General features: G+C 48.1%; 1 protein-coding gene across 1 annotated transcript in view; it reads right to left on the bottom strand.

Annotated features, from left to right (window-relative positions):
• The window catches only part of LOC135542696 (serine/threonine-protein phosphatase 2A regulatory subunit B'' subunit alpha-like), a 63,819-nt gene that overhangs the window by 37,890 nt on the left and 4,513 nt on the right, over positions 1–21,416 (bottom strand). Inside the window, exons 2-3 of the mRNA XM_064969827.1 lie at positions 3,786–6,877; positions 3,143–3,681 (exon numbers count right to left, since the gene is read on the bottom strand). Of these exons, the coding sequence (XP_064825899.1) occupies positions 3,143–3,681; positions 3,786–6,144 (2,898 nt within the window). The 5' untranslated portion in view covers positions 6,145–6,877. The remainder of the gene's footprint in view (positions 1–3,142; positions 3,682–3,785; positions 6,878–21,416) is intronic.

Genomic DNA, 21,416 nt, shown 5'->3' on the forward strand with positions numbered 1-21,416 from the left:
CTTGTGCAGATCAGACCTGGTGACGAGTGGAAGACCGCTTTCAACACGCCTACTGGTCACTATGAATACTTGGTGATGCCCTTCGGCCTGACCAACGCCCCAGCAGTGTTCCAAGCGCTCATAAACGATGTGCTTAGGGATATGCTTAACATATTTGTTTTCGTTTACTTGGATGACATCCTCATCTTTTCGAGCTCCCTTCAAGAACACACAAAGCATGTCAGACAAGTACTCAAACGCCTCCTGGACAGCCATCTGTACGTTAAGCCGGAAAAATGTGAATTCCATTCATCCCGAGTACAATTCCTGGGATTTGTAGTGGAACCCGGTTGAGTCCAAATGGACCCCAGGAAGGTAGGGGCGGTAGCGGATTGGCCCACTCCCAAATCCATTAAGGAAGTTCAGCGTTTCCTGGGCTTCACAAACTTTTACCGCAAGTTCATCAAGAACTTCAGCCTGGTGGCAGCCCCTCTCTCAGCTTTAACCAAGGGTGGCAATGCAAGGTTTTTGTGGGGAAGAGAAGCTGAGACGGCCTTCCAAGGACTCAAGCAGCGCGTCCTCTCTGCTCCCATCCTGATACTACCGACTACGGATGAACCGTTTGTGGTGGAGGTAGACGCATCAGAGGTTGGTGTTGGAGCTGTCCTGTCTCAGAGGGTGAAGACAAGAAGCTTCATCCGTGCGCTTTCTTCTCACACTGGCTTACCCCGGCTGAGAGGAACTACGATGTGGGGATCGTGAACTCCTAGCGGTTAAGATGGCATTGAAGGAATGGAGACACTGGCTCGAGGGGGCTTCTCACCCGTTTCAAGTGCTTACGGACCACAAAATCTGGAGTATATCCAGCAGGCGAAGCGGTTGAACTCTAGACAAGCTAGATGGTCTCTCTTCTTCAGTCGATTCCAGTTTATCCTCACCTATCGGCCCGGGTCGAAGAATCTCAAACCGGATGCCCTGTCCCGAGTCTACGCTCCTGCCATTCGAGATGACACGGACATGCCTGTCCTTCCTGCTGCTAAGATCGTCGCTCCGATCTCGTGGCAAGTTGAGGATACCGTGAGACGAGCTCAAGCTATCGAACCGGACCCGAAAGGAGGTCCTGCCAATCGGTTGTTTGTCCCCAAGGCAGTGAGGACTCAGGTCCTTCTGTGGGGGCACTCCTCTCGTCTCACCTGTCACCCGGGCGTAGGTCGCACCTTGGAGTTCATCCAGCGTAAGTTCTGGTGGCCTACCATAAGAGAAGACATTGCCACTTTCGTCAATGCCTGCCCCGTCTGCTGCCAGGGCAAATCTTCTCACCTCCGCCCTCAAGGACTCCTTCACCCTTTACCTGTTCCCCACAGACCCTGGTCCCATATCTCATTGGACTTTATTACTGGCCTTCCTCCATCCCATGGCAATACTACTATCCTAGTCATAATCGACAGGTTTTCAAAGGCGGCCAGGTTCGTCCCTCTGACTAAGTTACCTTCTGCCAAGGAAACGGCTGAGTTGGTAATTAATCATGTGTTTCGAGTCTTCGGCATTCCTCAAGATATGGTTTCTGACAGAGGTCCCCAGTTCGCCTCAAGGTTTTGGAAGGCCTTCTGCCAACTCATGGGAGCTTCTGCCAGTCTATCTTCAGGGTACCATCCTGAGTCCAACGGCCAAACAGAGAGGATGAATCAAGAGCTGGAAACCACCCTCCGATGTATGACTCGTGACAACCCGTCCACATGGTCGTCCTTTATTGTTTGGGCCGAATACGCGCACAACACCTTGCGCTCCTCCTCCACTGGTATGTCCCCGCACGAGTGTCAGTTTGGCTATGCCCCTCCATTGTTCCCGGACCAGGAGGCAGAAGTCAGAGTGCCTTCAGCCTTGAAGTTCGTCAGACGCTGTCGGCTTATGTGGAGGAAGACCCGTCTTAATCTTATGCGTTCCTCACAGAGGTACCAACAACAAGCCAACAGACGTTGCCGTCCCGGGCCTACCCTGTGCCCCGGCCAGAGAGTCTGGCTCTCCACAAGAGACTTACCACTACGGGTGGAGTCTCGCAAGCTGTCCCAAAGATACATCGGTCCCTTTAAGGTTGCCAGGAGAGTTAACCCAGTTTCTTATCACCTACACTTACCCAGATCCCTTAAGATTAATCCCACGTTTCACATTTCCTTATTAAAACCTGTTGTTTTTTCTCCCCTTGTCCCGGCAGACAGACCTCCCCTCCGCCTCGTGTCATTGGAGGCCAGCCGGCTTATACCGTCCATCTGCTCCCGCCGGGTGCAGCGGTCCTGGCAGTATCTGGTGGACTGGGAAGGCTACGGTCCCGAGGAGCGCTCCTGGGTTCCTGCCAAAGACATACTGGACCCTGACCTTATTCGTCAGTTCAGGGCCCTCCACCCCGAGAGAGCTGGTAGGAACGTCAGGAGCCGTTCCTAGGGGGGGGGATTCTGTCAGGATTTGGTCAGGGTTGTTCCGGGTTTTGGTCACTAGATGCCCCCATTGTGCTTTTTGACCTTTTGCTTTCCCTTGATTCCCATTATTATTTGCACCTGTGCCTCGTTTACCCTGATTGTATTTAAACCCTTAGTTTCCCTCAGTTCTTTGCTCTGTGTTTGTATGTTAGCACACAGCCCTAGTATTCTGTGTACTCTTGTTGATCCCGGTGGACGCTCTTGTGGAATTCTGTTTTTTGTTCTTGTTTATTTATTTTTGAGTATCTTTTGAGGCTTTTTATGCTTTACCTACCACCTTGTGGATTTACCTTTTTGTCTTGGAGGATTACCTTGTGGATTACCTTGTTCTTGTGGAATTCCTTTTGAGGTTGTGGAGTTACATGTTTTCCTGAAGGACTTCACTTTTTACTTTATTAAATACACTGTCTCAAGTACTGCTGTGTCTGCCTCATCTTCTGGGTTCTGCTGACTATTCGTGGCTCAGTTGGTTAAGTGACTGTTTCTCACTGGGTTCTCACCGGGTTCGTAACCGGGTCCTGACAGAACATATACACATATCAAACCAGCAATACATCTCTCAACTAGAACACAGAGAAAGTGGTCATCTTCAGCAGCAATAGTGTCAGAGGAAGAGGCAGGTAGACCTGACTAATAGATGTCTGACAAGCAAACACACACACACACACACGGCGGTCAGTGGTACTCACTCTGATCACCTCAGGCGTCTGCTGGATGAGCAGCGTCGAGCCGATGTCTCTCAGGGCAACCACATCGCTAGGGGCAACCGGGTGTCTCACGGCAACGGGAGGAGCAGCGATGGTTGCAACAGGTGCCTCTCCAGGTGTGGGTGTAGGGTGCGGGACAGGGGAGGGTGGAGGGGTGGCCGTGGTGGTAAGTACAGCTGTCAGGTCAGCTACAGGTGGATGTTCACATTCAGCGGCTGCTTCTGAAGGTGTGGGTACGACTGTAGGTGGTGGAACAGGTGTGGGTACGACTGTAGGTGGTGGAACAGGTGTGGGTAGGGCAGAAGGTGTAGCTTGGTCTGTGGCGACAGACTCTGCTAGGGTTGTGGGGATAGGGGCAGGGACAGGTGTGGGAGCTGTAGAGACAGTCTCTGCTAGGGTTGTGGGGACAGGGACAGGTGTGGGAGCTGTAGAGACAGGTAGGACCGTAGGAACAGGTCCATCTGTAAGTCTGGGTGCAGGTGCAGGTGTTGGTGTGGAGGCAGACACATGTACAGGTCCATCTGTAGGTAAAGGTACAGTTCAGTTCACATACATACATAGAACGAAGAACCGTGCAACATATACACAATACTGTAAATAGGAATAGATGGACACGGACAGTCACCTTGCCCAGCGGGTGGAGATCCAGGTAGTTTGGCCTGCGTCAGAGTGTCAGTCTTGGCTGCAGTAGCCAGAGTGTCCTGTAGGAGTCTCATCACCTCCTTCTCTTTGCTCTGAGCCCCAGTCTTCCCAGTGTTCCCAGGACTACCCCCAGAGTCCACCAATTCCTGGGCAAAGCTCTCAATGCTCTCCAGGATCCTCAGCAGCAGAGCCCCGTCCTCCTCATCTCCCAGCCCCACCATGCTGCCTTCTGCCTGGGGGAGAGGAGCAGGCGAGCTGGGGATCGACCTAGTGGCCTGGGCATTAGCAGTTAGGTGGCGAACAGGCCTTTGAGCCTGGGGGTTGATTTGGGTTTGTGTCTGGAGACAGGGTTGGGTTGGTGGGGAGGTGTTCCCCTGTCCTGTTCCCCTCTGTCTGGTCTTAACGGGGAGAAGGGGCTCCGCCTCTCTCTCTCCCTCTCTGACTCGGTCTCTCTCCCGACCCATGCTCTGTGACAGACACTCCAAGTCCATCAGAAGCCTGTCGATGTCGTCGTCTCTATGAGTGACAGGAGGGGTGTGTTCGGAGGTTGGGGGGCAGGTGAGGTCTTCACTGGCAGACTGGAGTGTGTGTGTAACGTGTACGTGTGACAGATTGGGGCTGAGGTGTGTGTGCGCGGAGCTGGGGGGTGTGTGTGGACTAAAAGCTGTCCCGTTCCGACTGTGAGTGTGTGTGAGGCTTCTGGCCGGGGTGTGTGAGTGTGTGGGTCTGGAAGCCCTGTTCAGCCCCCTTCCCAGGTCTGCATCCTCCTCAATGAAGAGAGCCTCCATGGGGGAGATGGACGGAGTGTGTGTGCGCGCTGACGGAGTGTGCGTTTGCAAGGAAGGTGTGTGTGCCTGGGATGGAGGGGTAGAAACGGACAACGTGTGTGTGTGCGGTGAGGGAGAGTGTGTGTGTGACAGAGTGTGTGTGTGCTGCAGCCCGTTGGTCTGAACCTTATGTCTCCCTGCTGTCTCAGGCGTAGTGGACAAAGAGAGAGAAGAGTCTGGAGCGAGTGACGAGGGTGGCAGTATATCCCTGCTCTTGGGTAAGGGAGGGTTCTGAACAACGTCCTCATACCGTGGCGGTTGATCATTCCCAAATATGGGTGAGAAGGGGACAGCAGCTTGCTGCAGCATATGGAGACTACTAACCAGCTCGGCCAACTCGCTATGACCTCCAATCCCTGACCCTAACCCTAACCCAGCCCCCTCCAGCTCTAGAGGCAGTTTCCTCAGATAGGAGCTCAGTCTGGTCATCACAGCTCTGTAGATGCTCTCTGGACTGGCTCCCCCATCCTCCCCTCCCCCGGGACTCTTCCGACTGATACACTGCTTGATGATGTCAGTACATTTCTTCAAGTCCTCTGAACACTTGACCAGAATGTCCAGACAGGCCCGTATGTCTTCCCCCCCTGCTCCTCCCACTCCTCCCTCCTCCCCTGCACGGGTCTTCTCCAGTAACCGGGCGATGAGGGACTCGTCGGCTAATGAGCTGAGGTAGAGAGACGCCACTGTGTTTAGCCCCGCCTCCAAGGAACCAGAGCAGGCGCTGGATAGGCTACTGGTGGACCCGTCCCCGGCCCTGGAGACACTGGATAGGCTGGTTGTGGATAGAGACCCGCCCCCAGCGGTGATGCTAGCAGGCGATAGGCCTTTGAGCAGCTTGGTGGTGTCGCTGAAAGGAGGCAGGTTCTCATCATTGGCGTTTCCATTTCCGGTAATAGTCCCATTCCCCGTTCCTCCGACGTTCCCGGTGAACTGTCCGTAGACGATGTCGAGGTCCGTGGACCGACGGCTGTACGAGTCCGGCCTGACCTTGCGACCTTTCCTGAAGGTCACGTGACTGGTGGAGAGGCGGAGCTTCTCGAAGGAGAACTCTTTGAGTTTGCCACTGGCCAGGTTGATGGCTTCTCCTGTGATGTCCTTCAGACTGGCAGAGCTCTGGAGAGGCCGGTCAGGACCAGAGCTGGTAGTAGTGGTGGTAGTGTTGGCCTTCTTACCTCGCCATGGAGGACTGTCCTCCCCCACCACACCATACACAATGTTAGGATCATTAGGAACACCACTACCCCCGTTACAGCCGGTTATACTAAGTTTAGAGCTGTTGGGGATTTGGTGAGGAGAGTTAGCGTTTCGGGTCAGGTTGTGTGTGAATGTGTGTGAGGGGGCGGTCAGCAGCTCGGAGCAGGTGCTGCGATGGGCAACAGTACAGTCCAGTCCCTGGGACAACGCCCCACATGACCCGGAGCAGTAGTGCACCGCGTGACTCTGAGCCCGACGGTCCACCACCACGCTGCTGTAGCAACTAACACTGCTCACTACCACGCGATAGGCTGCTGCCATGGTTACCGCTCAGTTGACGCCTGGTTACCGCTTGGTTACCAAGGTTACAAAGCAGTCTCAACTACTAAAAAAACATATTGGAAAAAAACACAACGTGAAAAAAATCCAAGGCCAAAATAGTTCTTGTTTAAATCCCTTCAGATGAGTGGAGCAGTTTCAGATCCAGTCAACTAAACAGCCTCCTTAAAATACACACCAGAAAGACTTGAAACTCCAAATTCATGCAGAAAAAATAGACACATTTCCACACAGAAAAACGTCCACATAAAAAACTAAAATATTCCTTCAGATCAGAAGGAAGAAAAGGTCAATCCATGTTGTAATCACAGGATCCATTAGAGCCAGGATTCATTTGATTTTCACCTGTGTCTAAACACTGTCTTCTCAGAGGTCCTCATCTCTCCAAAGGAACTCTAACCCCCCGATCAGGGTTCACCGTCCTGGGCTTGGAAACTCACCCAGGCCCCCTCTCCTTTTGTCCTTCTCTCTCCATTTCTCCACTTCTATCCCCCTCTCCTTCTCTCCACTTCTATCCCCCTCTCTGCCTCTCGTTCGTAAAATAACTGCAGTCCACTCTAACCACAGCTGCCTTGATGTGATTCACAGATGGTCGGCTCGCTCTCTCTCTCTCTCTCTCTCCCTCCCTCTCTCTCTCTCTCTCTCCCTCCCTCCCTCCTTCCTTCCGTCCTGTGCTGTCAAGCTGCTCAGAGTGTTTCTGATGGGAGAACACCACCTGTGAGTTGACAGAAAAGGGGGAGAGAGGTGGAAGGAGAGAGAGAAAGAAGGAAGGAGAGAAAAATATAGCATTCAATCATTTAGACAGTCACCCTGTAGCAAATTATTTTTCTGTGTGTGTGTGTGTGTGTGTGTTGTCAGCCCTCCAGCTATCCTCCAGATGACAGTATATATGAGGGACCTTAGTCCTTTATCATCAAAGAGTACAACACCGCATGTGTACTTCCTGACACACACACACACACACACACACACACACACACATACACACAACACGCTGGTTCCCGATCAAAAAGAACGGAAGAAACTACAGAGCGCAGAGAAGAGAAGAAAATGATGGTGAAAGTATAATGTATAATGGTGAGACCAGACTGGCTTGTTGATTTGACCTTTATCAGTGGTTTCTAGGGATGGGGGGGGTGATATTTACATATCGCATTATTATTTTGGACGATATTATATTGATACTTTGACTCAAAGTATAGATATATATTTGAAAAGATTTGCAAGGCAGTGTTAGCTAGCACTAGTCGGCTGTACCTACGCCAAAACTCTGGACATTTCTCATCCTATAGCTTGTTCTTAATCTTCTTTTAAAATAGTGCTTTTATTTCCATGACAAGACATTTTCTCATCTCTCTGCAGCAGACATGCAGGCATATGGTGAGCAAAAAGTTTGGAACATCAAATCGCAATAAAACCGCAGTATCGATTCGCAACACACATCGTATCGGCACCTGAGTATGGTGATAGTATTGTATGGTTAGGTCTTTGGCCCAAGTGATTTCCAATCTCAATGGGAGTCGTAAACTGACGGTCCATATCCATACAATTTTCATCCAGCATTTATCCCTTCTAAGTTGGTGTCTGTACTCCATGGATCAGTCTTGGCTCACCCTAAGGGTGAAAGAAGGAGCGGTGAATGGAGGACGGTCTACGTGTTCTCACATGTTTATATCAGTCGTGGTATTAAGAGACTGTTACCACGACTGATATAAACAAGGAGAGGTGAATGGAGGACGGTCTACGTGTTCTCACATGTTTATATCAGTCGTGGTATTAAGAGTCTGTTACCACGACTGATATAAACAAGGAGAGGTGAATGGAGGACGGTCTACGTGTTCTCACATGTTTATATCAGTCGTGGTATTAAGAGTCTGTTACCACGACTGATATAAACAAGGAGAGGTGAATGGAGGACGGTCTACGTGTTCTCACATGTTTATATCAGTCGTGGTATTAAGAGTCTGTTACCACGACTGATATAAACAAGGAGAGGTGAATGGAGGACGGTCTACGTGTTCTCACATGTTTATATCAGTCGTGGTATTAAGAGTCTGTTACCACGACTGATATAAACAAGGAGAGGTGAATGGAGGACGGTCTACGTGTTCTCACATGTTTATATCAGTCGTGGTATTAAGAGTCTGTTACCACGACTGATATAAACAAGGAGAGGTGAATGGAGGACGGTCTACGTGTTCTCACATGTTTATATCAGTCGTGGTATTAAGAGTCTGTTACCACGACTGATATAAACAAGGAGAGGTGAATGGAGGACGGTCTACGTGTTCTCACATGTTTATATCAGTCGTGGTATTAAGAGTCTGTTACCACGACTGATATATAAACAATGGAGGACGGTCTACGTGTTCTCAGTTTATATCAGTGTGGTAATGGAGGACGAATGGAGGACGGTCACGTGTTCTCACATGTTTATATCAGTCGTGGTATTAAGAGTCTGTTACCACGACTGATATAAACAAGGAGAGTGAATGGAGGACGGTCTACGTGTTCTCACATGTTTATATCTGTTACAGAATCGTGGTTTATATCAAGAGTCTGTTACCACGACTGATATAAACAAGGAGGAGGTGAATGGAGGACGGTCTGTTACCACGTGTTCTCACATGTTTATATCAGTCGTGGTACTAAGAGTCTGTTACCACGACTGATATAAACAAGGAGAGGTGAATGGAGGACGGTCTACGTGTTCTCACATGTTTATATCAGTCGTGGTATTAAGAGTCTGTTACCACGACTGATATAAAGAAGGAGAGGTGAATGGAGGACGGTCTACGTGTTCTCACATGTTTATATCAGTCGTGGTATTAAGAGTCTGTTAGCGGTGCAGAAGTACCTAATAAAAGCCCATTGGTCTGTTTAAAACACCAACACACATCCTTGATTCCCCCAAGGCTGTCCCATTGAACTCTGATGTCCCCAAGGCTGTCCCATTGAACTCTGATTCCCCCAAGGCTGTCCCATTGAACTCTGATTCCCCCAAGGCTGTCCCATTGAACTCTGATTCCCCCAAGGCTGTCCCATTGAACTCTGATTCCCCCGTGGTATTAAGGCTGTCCCATTGAACTCTGATTCCCCCAAGGCTGTCCCATTGAACTCTGATTCCCCCAAGGCTGTCCCATTGAACTCTGCTCCCCCAAGGCTGTCCCATTGAACTCTGATGTCCCCAAGGCTGTCCCATTGAACTCTGATGTCCCAAAGGCTGTCCCATTGAACTCTGATGTCCCCAAGGCTGTCCCATTGAACTCTGATTCCCCCAAGGCTGTCCCATTGAACTCTGATTCCCCAAGGCTGTCCCATTGAACTCTGATTCCCCAAGGCTGTCCCATTGAACTCTGATGTCCCCAAGGCTGTCCCATTGAACTCTGATTCCCCCAAGGCTGTCCCATTGAACTCTGATTCCCCCAAGGCTGTCCCATTGAACTCTGATTCCCCAAGGCTGTCCCATTGAACTCTGATTCCCCCAAGGCTGTCCCATTGAACTCTGATTCCCCCAAGGCTGTCCCATTGAACTCTGATTCCCCCAAGGCTGTCCCATTGAACTCTGCTCCCCCAAGGCTGTCCCATTGAACTCTGATGTCCCCAAGGCTGTCCCATTGAACTCTGATGTCCCAAAGGCTGTCCCATTGAACTCTGATTCCCCCAAGGCTGTCCCATTGAACTCTGATTCCCCCAAGGCTGTCCCATTGAACTCTGATTCCCCAAGGCTGTCCCATTGAACTCTGATTCCCCAAGGCTGTCCCATTGAACTCTGATCCCCCAAGGCTGTCCCATTGAACTCTGATGTCCCCAAGGCTGTCCCATTGAACTCTGATGTCCCAAAGGCTGTCCCATTGAACTCTGATGTCCCCAAGGCTGTCCCATTGAACTCTGATTCCCCCAAGGCTGTCCCATTGAACTCTGATTTCCCCAAGGCTGTCCCATTGAACTCTGATGTCCCCAAGGCTGTCCCATTGAACTCTGATTCCCCCAAGGCTGTCCCATTGAACTCTGATGTCCCCAAGGCTGTCCCATTGAACTCTGATTCCCCCAAGGCTGTCCCATTGAACTCTGATTCCCCCAAGGCTGTCCCATTGAAATCTGACTCTCTCTCTCTCTTTCTCTCTCTGTGTGTGTGTGTGAGTATGTGTGTGCTGGTGCAACAGTGTGAGTGTGCATAGAGACAGCGCAAAACATTTCAATCCAATGGAAGGGGCAATGCAAATAGTCCATTTTGTTAGCTATTTAGCAGTCTGTTGGGGGGAAGATAGAGTGGCACCTGGTAAAACAACCAGCAAGGAGCTTTATGGACAAACAGCATGCTGTCACACACACACACACACACACACACACACACACACACACACACACACACACACACACACACACACACACACACGCTGGTCTTGCCTCCAGGTTGCTGTTTTGATCAGCAGACTATTGCTACTTCCTGAATGACTCTTCTTCACGTCACTGTTGTAAACACACATACTCTGTCTCTGTGTGTGTGAGGGTATGTTAGTGTCTGCATGTCTGCGTGAGTGTTAGTTTTTCCCGTTTTAACACCAAACCCATAAACAAACTCCAGCGATGTTTGTTACACACCAACAGCTAGTGTCTTAGCATCCAGACAGACAGACAGACAGACAGACAGACGCTTATTGACTGATTCTCTAACAAACACAGCTTTCTGTACAGTCAGAAACATCATGGTTTACACTGCTTTTTGAGTGAACACACACACACACACACACACACACACACACACAGTGTTCTCCAACAGTATTACCAACCTCCCCTGTTATTGTAATGGTGAGAGATTAGCATGTTTTAGGGGGTATGATATTTATGCCTCTAACTTTCTCACTTATCATTATTCACCATTCACTCAGGACTATCAGTAATCATGGTAGCACATTATTTTCATATTTACATTAAAAGTGACTCTAAAACGATACACAACATTTACCATTCAATCTGAAACACAATCAAAACAAACAGCAAATTCATCCAACACATTTGTAGAGTCACACGCTTGATGTAGTCAGTGGGATATGGTTAGAAATACTTAACTTTTGACTACTTTAATACACATAGAAGTGAATTTGTCCCAATACATTTGGTCCCCTAAAATGGGGGACTATGTACAAAAAGTGCTGTAATTTCAAAACAATTCACCCGACATGAATGAAAATACCATCAACGTAAAGCTGACAGTCTGCACTTTAACCTCATAGTCATTGTATCATTTCAAATCTAAAGTACTGGACTACAGAGCCAAAACAACAACAAATGTGTCACTCACCCAATACTTTTGGAGCTCACTGTACACACAATTGAAAACACACACACACACACACGTCTCCAGGTCCTAGTAATAAATCATTTGGGTGTATCTATCCTATGGGATCAGCAACGGAACAGTGTGTGTGTTTCTGTAAGTGTGCGTGTGTGTGTGTTTGTGTGTGTTCTGGCATGGAGTTGGGGTTCTCTTGTTGTCTGCCAAGTTTATCCCCTGGACAACGCCCAGTCAACACAAATCACCCTGCCCTAGAGACACACACACTTAGATACCTACACACACACACAGATACCTACACACACACACACACATAGATACATACACACAAACACACACCCAGCTGTTGATGATGTAACTATTGATTTGATAGACCACAGCTCCACTTTAATGACACAGACTGCTTTCTATAGGTTAGAAACAACGGTAGAGCTTGGGCTCTGTCTCTCCCCTTCTCTTTCTCCTCCTCTCAGTATGAGAAAAGAGGGGGGATGTTTTAGTGACTATTGGACAGAGAGAGAGAGAGAGAGACACACACCGCCTTACTTTCAGTGCAGAGAAACAGGCTGTGACATAAAGGGCAGTTTAGAGTAGAATGGGAACTGGCATCTATACACACACACACACACACACACACACACACACACACACACACACACACACACACACACACACACACACACACACACACACACACACACACACACACACACACACACACACACACACACACGTAATGGCAGAGTTTCTCCTGCTAGTTCCAAGAGCACATTTGCTATAATGTCATGCTTACGGATGTGTCCTACTTGCATACATGTACACAGAACTACACAAACACGGGGACACACACACACACTACACACAGTACACTATCAATGTAATGCTCTCTGACGGATGACCGGAATGAGCTGCTGAACCTCTCCACAAGACAACTCAAATCAGACATAAACAATGGACTAATGTGGTCTATAACCTTCTGACAGGATAAGACCGCTGGGTGCACATTAATAGGTGATATACACTTCTTCAAGAATCAATGGGTATGAACGGGTTTGATTGAGTGAACACCAGGATACTGACAGACTGTTCTGAAGCCAGGCTTCTGTTCCCTGAACACACCACTAGTATGAGACTCAGACACAATCCCCAGATAACAGAGCACACACACAGACGCAGACACACACACACACAGACACAGACACACACAGACACAGACACAGACACACACAGACACAGACACAGACGCAGACACACACACACACAGACACAGACACACACAGACACAGACACAGACACACACAGACACAGACACAGACGCAGACACAGACACAGACACAGACACAGACACACACACAGAGAGAGACTGACTCTGCAGCTGTAGGGCAAAGCACACCAACACACCCACAGAGAGAGACCACAGAGAGAGACTCTGACTCTGCAGCTGTAGGGCAAAGCACACCAACACACACACAGAGAGAGACTCTGACTCTGCAGCAGTAGGGCAAAGCACACCAACACACACACAGAGAGAGACTCTGACTCTGCAGCAGTAGGGCAAAGCACACCAACACACACACAGAGAGAGACTCTGACTCTGCAGCAGTAGGGCAAAGCACACCAACACACCCACAGAGAGAGACTCTGACTCTGCAGCTGTAGGGCAAAGCACACCAACACACACAGAGAGAGAGACTCTGACTCTGCAGCTGTAGGGCAAAGCACACCAACACACCCACAGAGAGAGACTCTGACTCTGCAGCTGTAGGGCAAAGCACACCAACACACACACAGAGAGAGACTCTGACTCTGCAGCAGTAGGGCAAAGCACACCAACACACCCACAGAGAGAGACTCTGACTCTGCAGCTGTAGGGCAAAGCACACCAACACACACACAGTTCTTGGACTGAGTCTCCTACCTCTGTCACCCGAGGGTATAACAGCACAGGAGCGGCAGGACTACAAGGACATGACACACCCACCCAGGCTGGCCTGCACCTGCCTGAGACAGTGTTTGTCTTACCGGTGTTTGATATGCTGCCTAAATGGGCCGACTCCCTAATGAAAAAACTCCCTAAAATGGCTTCTGAAGGCGTCAGCATGCTTCAGGTCGTCTGGCTCCGTGCTGAACTCGTGCCGGCCTAGTGTGTTCGCATGCTCCCTTAGAAGACCTTCGCTTGAAAAACAACAATAGTACTGTTTTGAGATGCCATTTAAAGATGCTTCAAAACAGTCTGAATTCATCTAAGATAACGCAATAAATCTGTCATTCATTTGGACTTTTTGCCAAGGAGATCTTAGTCTCGCAATTTGACATCTAACGAAGATGTTTGGGGCAGTATTTCTCAAAGAAAACATGTGCATGAAAACGAGTCGTGTCTCGTTGAACAGAGACTTTATAAGAATCCCTACGGTTGACCAATCACCGACGAAGGGGATACCGACTGCGGCGTGCCTCAAGAAAAGACGTGGCGTGTCTGAACAGCCGGAAAAACTCTTACCGAAAGTCCAAAACGAACAAAAAAAAACATCACAAAATGTCGTCAGAATATATGAACAAACTCTTCCCAACGGTTTCGTCTGTGGACGGCATTAAGACTGCCGGTTTGTGTTGTGCTCATGTTTCCCACAGCCTTTCTGTTCCAACAGACAAAGACGTCTACCATGCCTCCTGTACAACGTCTCCAAGTCTGTAGACTTCACCAGACAAAGACGAGAGATGGTGGCCGCGGGGAGCAGGAGGGTGAGCAGCAGCTATGTAAATAAGCTACGTAGAGAATCCCTGACATGTGCAGGGCCCCTCTCGGACCTATAGGTGTCAGGAAGAAAGGTCCAGGAAGAGTCAGACCTGCGGCCAGTCCGTTAAAGATACCACTTGCTAAAGTCTATAAAGGACCGCATCACATAAACACCACCAGCCGACCTCTGACCCCTAAACACACATCACAAATACACACCTACCCACCCTGAACACACACTCACAGTAAGCACACGTTTCAACAGGCTTGAATGGCGTCTCTGTTCAACAGTATAATAATGTGAACTGCGTCCCCTGTTGATTTAACTGTGATCAGATACATTCTGCATTCTACACTTACACGTCATCTCTTCAATGGAACGATCTGGAGTTACTGGCTACAGGTGCAGGTATGTCTTTGATTGTTCAAAAAACACACACACAGATCTTTGATGTGAATGAGATCAGACGCATAACTGGAGAATCACGTCACTGATGAAAGAATGGAACTGATATCAGACTACCCTGTTTCTCCCCGGGCACACACACACACACACACACACACACACACACACACACACACACACACACACACACACACACACACACGGTTGAGGTTGGACATAGCAGGGTCTGTTGAGTGTAGCGTTGGCAGGAAATAACATGGAGGTGGGCTGTTTGGTCTCGGTCCACTGCTCTGCAGCGTCCTCCTCGCCAGCCAGTCTGAACACCACTGTGTGTGTGTGTGTGTTGTCCTTGCACACACACACACACACACACACACACACACACACACACACACACACACACACACACACACACACCCCTGGGACTTTTTTCCTATTTCTCTCTGATCCTCACTACATACTTTCTCACTGGAGGGAGAGGGAGGGAGAGGGGGAGAGGGGAGGAAGGGAAGGACGCAGAAAGGAGTGGGGGATATAGGGAGAGGGGGGGACAGTTTAGTCCTGGAACTGTCTAGAGAAGACTGAGAGATGAGAAAGAGCTCTAAGTGTCAGCCATGGGGAGGGAGGGAGGGAGGGAGGGAGGGAGGGAGGGAGGGAGGGAGGGAGGGAGGGAGGGAGGGAGGGAGGGAGGGAGGGAGGGAGGGTAGATACAGGACAAAAGAGAAAGAGGGAAATAGAATAGAGAGAGAAAGGGTAGAGAGGGGTGAAAAGAGAGTAAGTGAGAGGGAGAGAGAGAAAGGGTAGAGAGGGGTGAAAAGAGAGTAAGTGAGAGGGAGAGAGAGAAAGGGTGGAGAGGGGTGAAAAGAGAGTAAGTGAGAGGGAGAGAGAGAAAGGGTGGAGAGGGGTGAAAAGAGAGTAAGTGAGAGGGAGAGAGAGAAAGGGTGGAGAGGGGTGAAAAGAGAGTAAGTGAGAGGGAGAGAGAGAAAGGGTGGAGAGGGGTGAAAAGAGAGTAAGTGAGAGGGAGAGAGAGAAAGGGTGGAGAGGGGTGAAAAGAGAGTAAGTGAGAGGGAGAGAGAGAAAGGGTGGAGAGGGGTGAAAAGAGAGTAAGTGAGAGGGAGAGAGAGAAAGGGTGGAGAGGGGTGAAAAGAGAGTAAGTGAGAGGGAGAGAGAGAAAGGGTGGAGAGGGGTGAAAAGAGAGTAAGTGAGAGGGAGAGAGAGAAAGGGTGGAGAGGGGTAGTCGTATTTTCCCTGAGGAGGGCCTCCCTCCCTCCCTCCTCCTCCATCTCTTCTCATATGTTAAAGTACTTAGCTCTGCTAGCACCGGTCATTGTGCTCAACTGTGACGCTCACTAACTACACAAACACAGAAACAGCCGTCTTGCTCTTTCTCTCCCTCTCTCTTCCTCATAACTATTTCATCTGTTTCAAAGACACATGGTCCCCCCACATCCACCACTAAAACACAGCCACACACAGTCTGTCACTCAGTCTGGTAAAGAACTCATTCTCACCACTCTCTCGGTAACTACAGAAAATAAAGAAATTCACCTATCTAGTGGTGAGGCCCCATTGACACAAATGTCCCCCATTGACCGAAAGCTTAGCAATAAATCCCGACATTGACCTTTAGTGCTCAATCGATTGTAGATAATAGTTTCCAGAAGCAGATCGTTTTTAATTTGCACAGCAGCAGGAAAGAGAACTGACTGATCTGAGGCCAGAGGGAAAAATAACAATAAAACATATTTAGCTTCGGTCTAAAATCCTCCTCCTGAATTCCTCTCCCATTCATGCTGTCACTGAGCCACTAACACACACTACACTAACACTACCACACACACTAACACTACACACTGAGCCACTAACACACACTGCACTTACACACACAAACTAACACACACTGCACTAACACTACCACACACACTAACACTACACACTGAGCCACGAACACACACTACACTAACACACACTGCACTAACACTACCACACACACTAACACTACACACTGAGCCACTAACACACACTACACTAACACACACTGCACTAACACACACTACACTAACACTACCACACACACTAACACTACACACTGAGCCACTAACACACACTGCACTAACACACACTGCACTAACACACACTACACTAACACACACTACACTAACACACACTACACTAACACACACTACACTAACACACACTGCACTAACACTACCACACACACTAACACTACACACTGAGCCACGAACACACACTACACTAACACACACTACACTAACACACACTACACTAACACACACTGCACTAACACTACCACACACACTAACACACACTGAGCCACGAACACACACTACACTAACACACACAAACTAACACACACTGCACTAACACTACCACACACACTAACACTACACACTGAGCCACGAACACACACTACACTAACACACACTACACTAACACACACTACACTAACACACACTACACTAACACTACCACACACACTAACACTACACACTGAGCCACGAACACACACTACACTAACACACACTGCACTAACACTACCACACACACTAACACTACACACTGAGCCACGAACACACACTACACTAACACACACTGCACTAACACTACCACACACACTAACACTACACACTGAGCCACTAACACACACTACACTAACACACACTACACTAACACTACCACACACACTAACACTACACACTGAGCCACGAACACACACTACACTAACACACACTGCACTAACACTACCACACACACTAACACTACACACTGAGCCACGAACACACACTACACTAACACACACTGCACTAACACTACCACACACACTAACACTACACACTGAGCCACTAACACACACTACACTAACACACACAAACTAACACACACTGCACTAACACTACCACACACACTAACACTACACACTGAGCCACTAACACACACTGCACTTACACACACAAACTAACACACACTGCACTAACACTACCACACACACTAACACTACACACTGAGCCACTAACACACACTGCACTTACACACACAAACTAACACACACTGCACTAACACTACCACACACACTAACACTACACACTGAGCCACTAACACACACTACACTAACACACACTGCACTAACACTACCACACACACTAACACTACACACTGAGCCACTAACACACACTACACTAACACACACTGCACTAACACTACCACACACACTAACACTACACACTGAGCCACGAACACACACTACACGAACACACACTACACTAACACACACTGCACTAACACTACCACACACACTAACACTACACACTGAGCCACTAACACACACTACACTAACACACACAAACTAACACACACTGCACTAACACTACCACACACACTAACACTACACACTGAGCCACGAACACACACTACACTAACACACACTGCACTAACACTACCACACACACTAACACTACACACTGAGCCACTAACACACACTACACTAACACACACTGCACTAACACTACCACACACACTAACACTACACACTGAGCCACGAACACACACTACACTAACACACACTGCACTAACACTACCACACACACTAACACTACACACTGAGCCACTAACACACACTGCACTTACACACACAAACTAACACACACTGCACTAACACTACCACACACACTAACACTACACACTGAGCCACGAACACACACTGCACTTACACACACAAACTAACACACACTGCACTAACACTACCACACACACTAACACTACACACTGAGCCACTAACACACACTGCACTTACACACACAAACTAACACACACTGCACTAACACTACCACACACACTAACACTACACACTGAGCCACGAACACACACTGCACTTACACACACAAACTAACACACACTGCACTAACACTACCACACACACTAACACTACACACTGAGCCACTAACACACACTGCACTTACACACACAAACTAACACACACTGCACTAACACTACCACACACACTAACACTACACACTGAGCCACTAACACACACTACACTAACACACACTGCACTAACACTACCACACACACTAACACTACACACTGAGCCACTAACACACACTACACTAACACACACTGCACTAACACTACCACACACACTAACACTACACACTGAGCCACGAACACACACTACACGAACACACACTACACTAACACACACTGCACTAACACTACCACACACACTAACACTACACACTGAGCCACTAACACACACTACACTAACACACACAAACTAACACACACTGCACTAACACTACCACACACACTAACACTACACACTGAGCCACGAACACACACTACACTAACACACACTGCACTAACACTACCACACACACTAACACTACACACTGAGCCACTAACACACACTACACTAACACACACTGCACTAACACTACCACACACACTAACACTACACACTGAGCCACGAACACACACTACACTAACACACACTGCACTAACACTACCACACACACTAACACTACACACTGAGCCACTAACACACACTGCACTTACACACACAAACTAACACACACTGCACTAACACTACCACACACACTAACACTACACACTGAGCCACTAACACACATTGCACTTACACACACAAACTAACACACACTGCACTAACACTACCACACACACTAACACTACACACTGAGCCACTAACACACACTGCACTTACACACACAAACTAACACACACTGCACTAACACTACCACACACACTAACACTACACACTGAGCCACTAACACACACTGCACTTACACACACAAACTAACACACACTGCACTAACACTACCACACACACTAACACTACACACTGAGCCACTAACACACACTACACTAACACACAAACTAACACACACTGCACTAACACTACCACACACACTAACACTACACACTGAGCCACTAACACACACTGCACTTACACACACAAACTAACACACACTGCACTAACACTACCACACACACTAACACTACACACTGAGCCACTAACACACACTACACTAACACACAAACTAACACACACTGCACTAACACTACCACACACACTAACACTACACACTGAGCCACTAACACACACTGCACTACCACACACACTAACACTACCACACACACTAACACTACACACTGAGCCACTAACACACACTGCACTAACACACACACACACACACACTAACACTACACACTGAGCCACTAACACACACTGCACGAACACACACACTAACACACCACACTAACACACACTGCACTAACACTACACTAACACACACTAACACAATGGAGTTGTTCTTCTCTCACTTTCTCTATTTCACTTCATCCTTGCCTCCTTCCCTCTGTCTCCCTCTCTCTGTCTCTCTCCCTCTCTCTCCCTCCCTCTGTCTCCCTCACTCTGTCTCTCTCAATTCAATTTAAATTCATTTAAATTGAAGGGGCTTTATTGGCATGGGAAACATATAGTTGAAGTCAGAAGTTTACACACATACATCTTAGACATTTAAACTCAGTTGCTCACAATTCCTGACATTTAATCCAAGTAAAAATGCCCTGTTTTAGGTCAGGTAGGATCACCACTTTATTTTAAGAATGTGAAATGTCTGAATAATAGTAGAGAGAATGATTTATTTCAGCTTTTATTTCTTTCATCACATTCCCAGTGGGTTTACATACACTCAATTAGTATTTGGTAGCATTGCATTTAAATTGTTTAACTTGGGTCAAACATTTTGGGTAGCCTTCCACAAGCTTCCCACAATATGTTGGGTGAATTGTGGCCCATTCCTCTTGACAGAGCTGGTGTAACTGAGTCAGGTTTGTAGGCCTCTTGCTCGCACACACTTTTTCAGTTCTGCTCACAATTTTTTTTTAAATGGGATTGAGGTCAGGGCTTTGTGATGGCCACTCCAATACCTTGACTTTGTTGTCCTTAAGTCATTTTGCAACATCTTTGGAAGTATGCTTGGGGTTATTGTCCATTTGGAAGACCCATTTGCGACCAAGCTTTAACTTCCTGAGAGATGTCTTGAGATGCTGCTTCAATATAGCCACATAATTTTCCATCTCCATGATTCCATCTATTTTGTGAAGTGCACCAGTCCCTCCTGCGGCAAAGCACCCCACAACATGATGCTGCATGATGTTGGGATGGTGTTCTTCAGCTTGCAAGCCTCCTCCTTTTTCCTCCAAACGTAAAGTTGGTCATTATGGCCAAACAGTTCTATTTTTGTTTCATCAGACCAGAGGACATTTCTCCAAAAAGTACGGTCTATGTCCCCATGTGAAGTTGCAAAGTGTCTTCTTCCTTGCTGAGGGGCCTTTCAGGTTATGTCGATATAGGACTCGTTTTACTGTGGATATAGATACTTTTGTACCTGTTTCCTCCAGCATCTTCACAATGTCCTTTGCTGTTGTTCTGGGATTGATTTGCACTTTTCGCACCAAAGTACGTTCATCTCTAGGAGACAGAGCGTGTCTCCTTCCTGAGCGGTATGACGGGTCCCATGGTGTACTATTGTTTGTACAGATGAATGTGGTACCTTCAGGCGTTTGGAAATTGCTCTCAAGGATGAACCAGACTTGTGGAGGTCTACAATATTTTTTCTGAGATCTTGGCTGATTTCTTTTGATTTTCCCATGATGTCAAGCAAAGAGGCACTGAGTTTGAAGGTAGGCCTTGAAATACATCCACAGGTACACCTCCAATTGACTCAAATGATGTCAATTAGCCTATCAGAAGCTTCTAAATCCATGACATA

Source organism: Oncorhynchus masou, chromosome 6, assembly GCF_036934945.1.
Source record: "Oncorhynchus masou masou isolate Uvic2021 chromosome 6, UVic_Omas_1.1, whole genome shotgun sequence".
Taxonomy (NCBI): domain Eukaryota; kingdom Metazoa; phylum Chordata; class Actinopteri; order Salmoniformes; family Salmonidae; genus Oncorhynchus; species Oncorhynchus masou.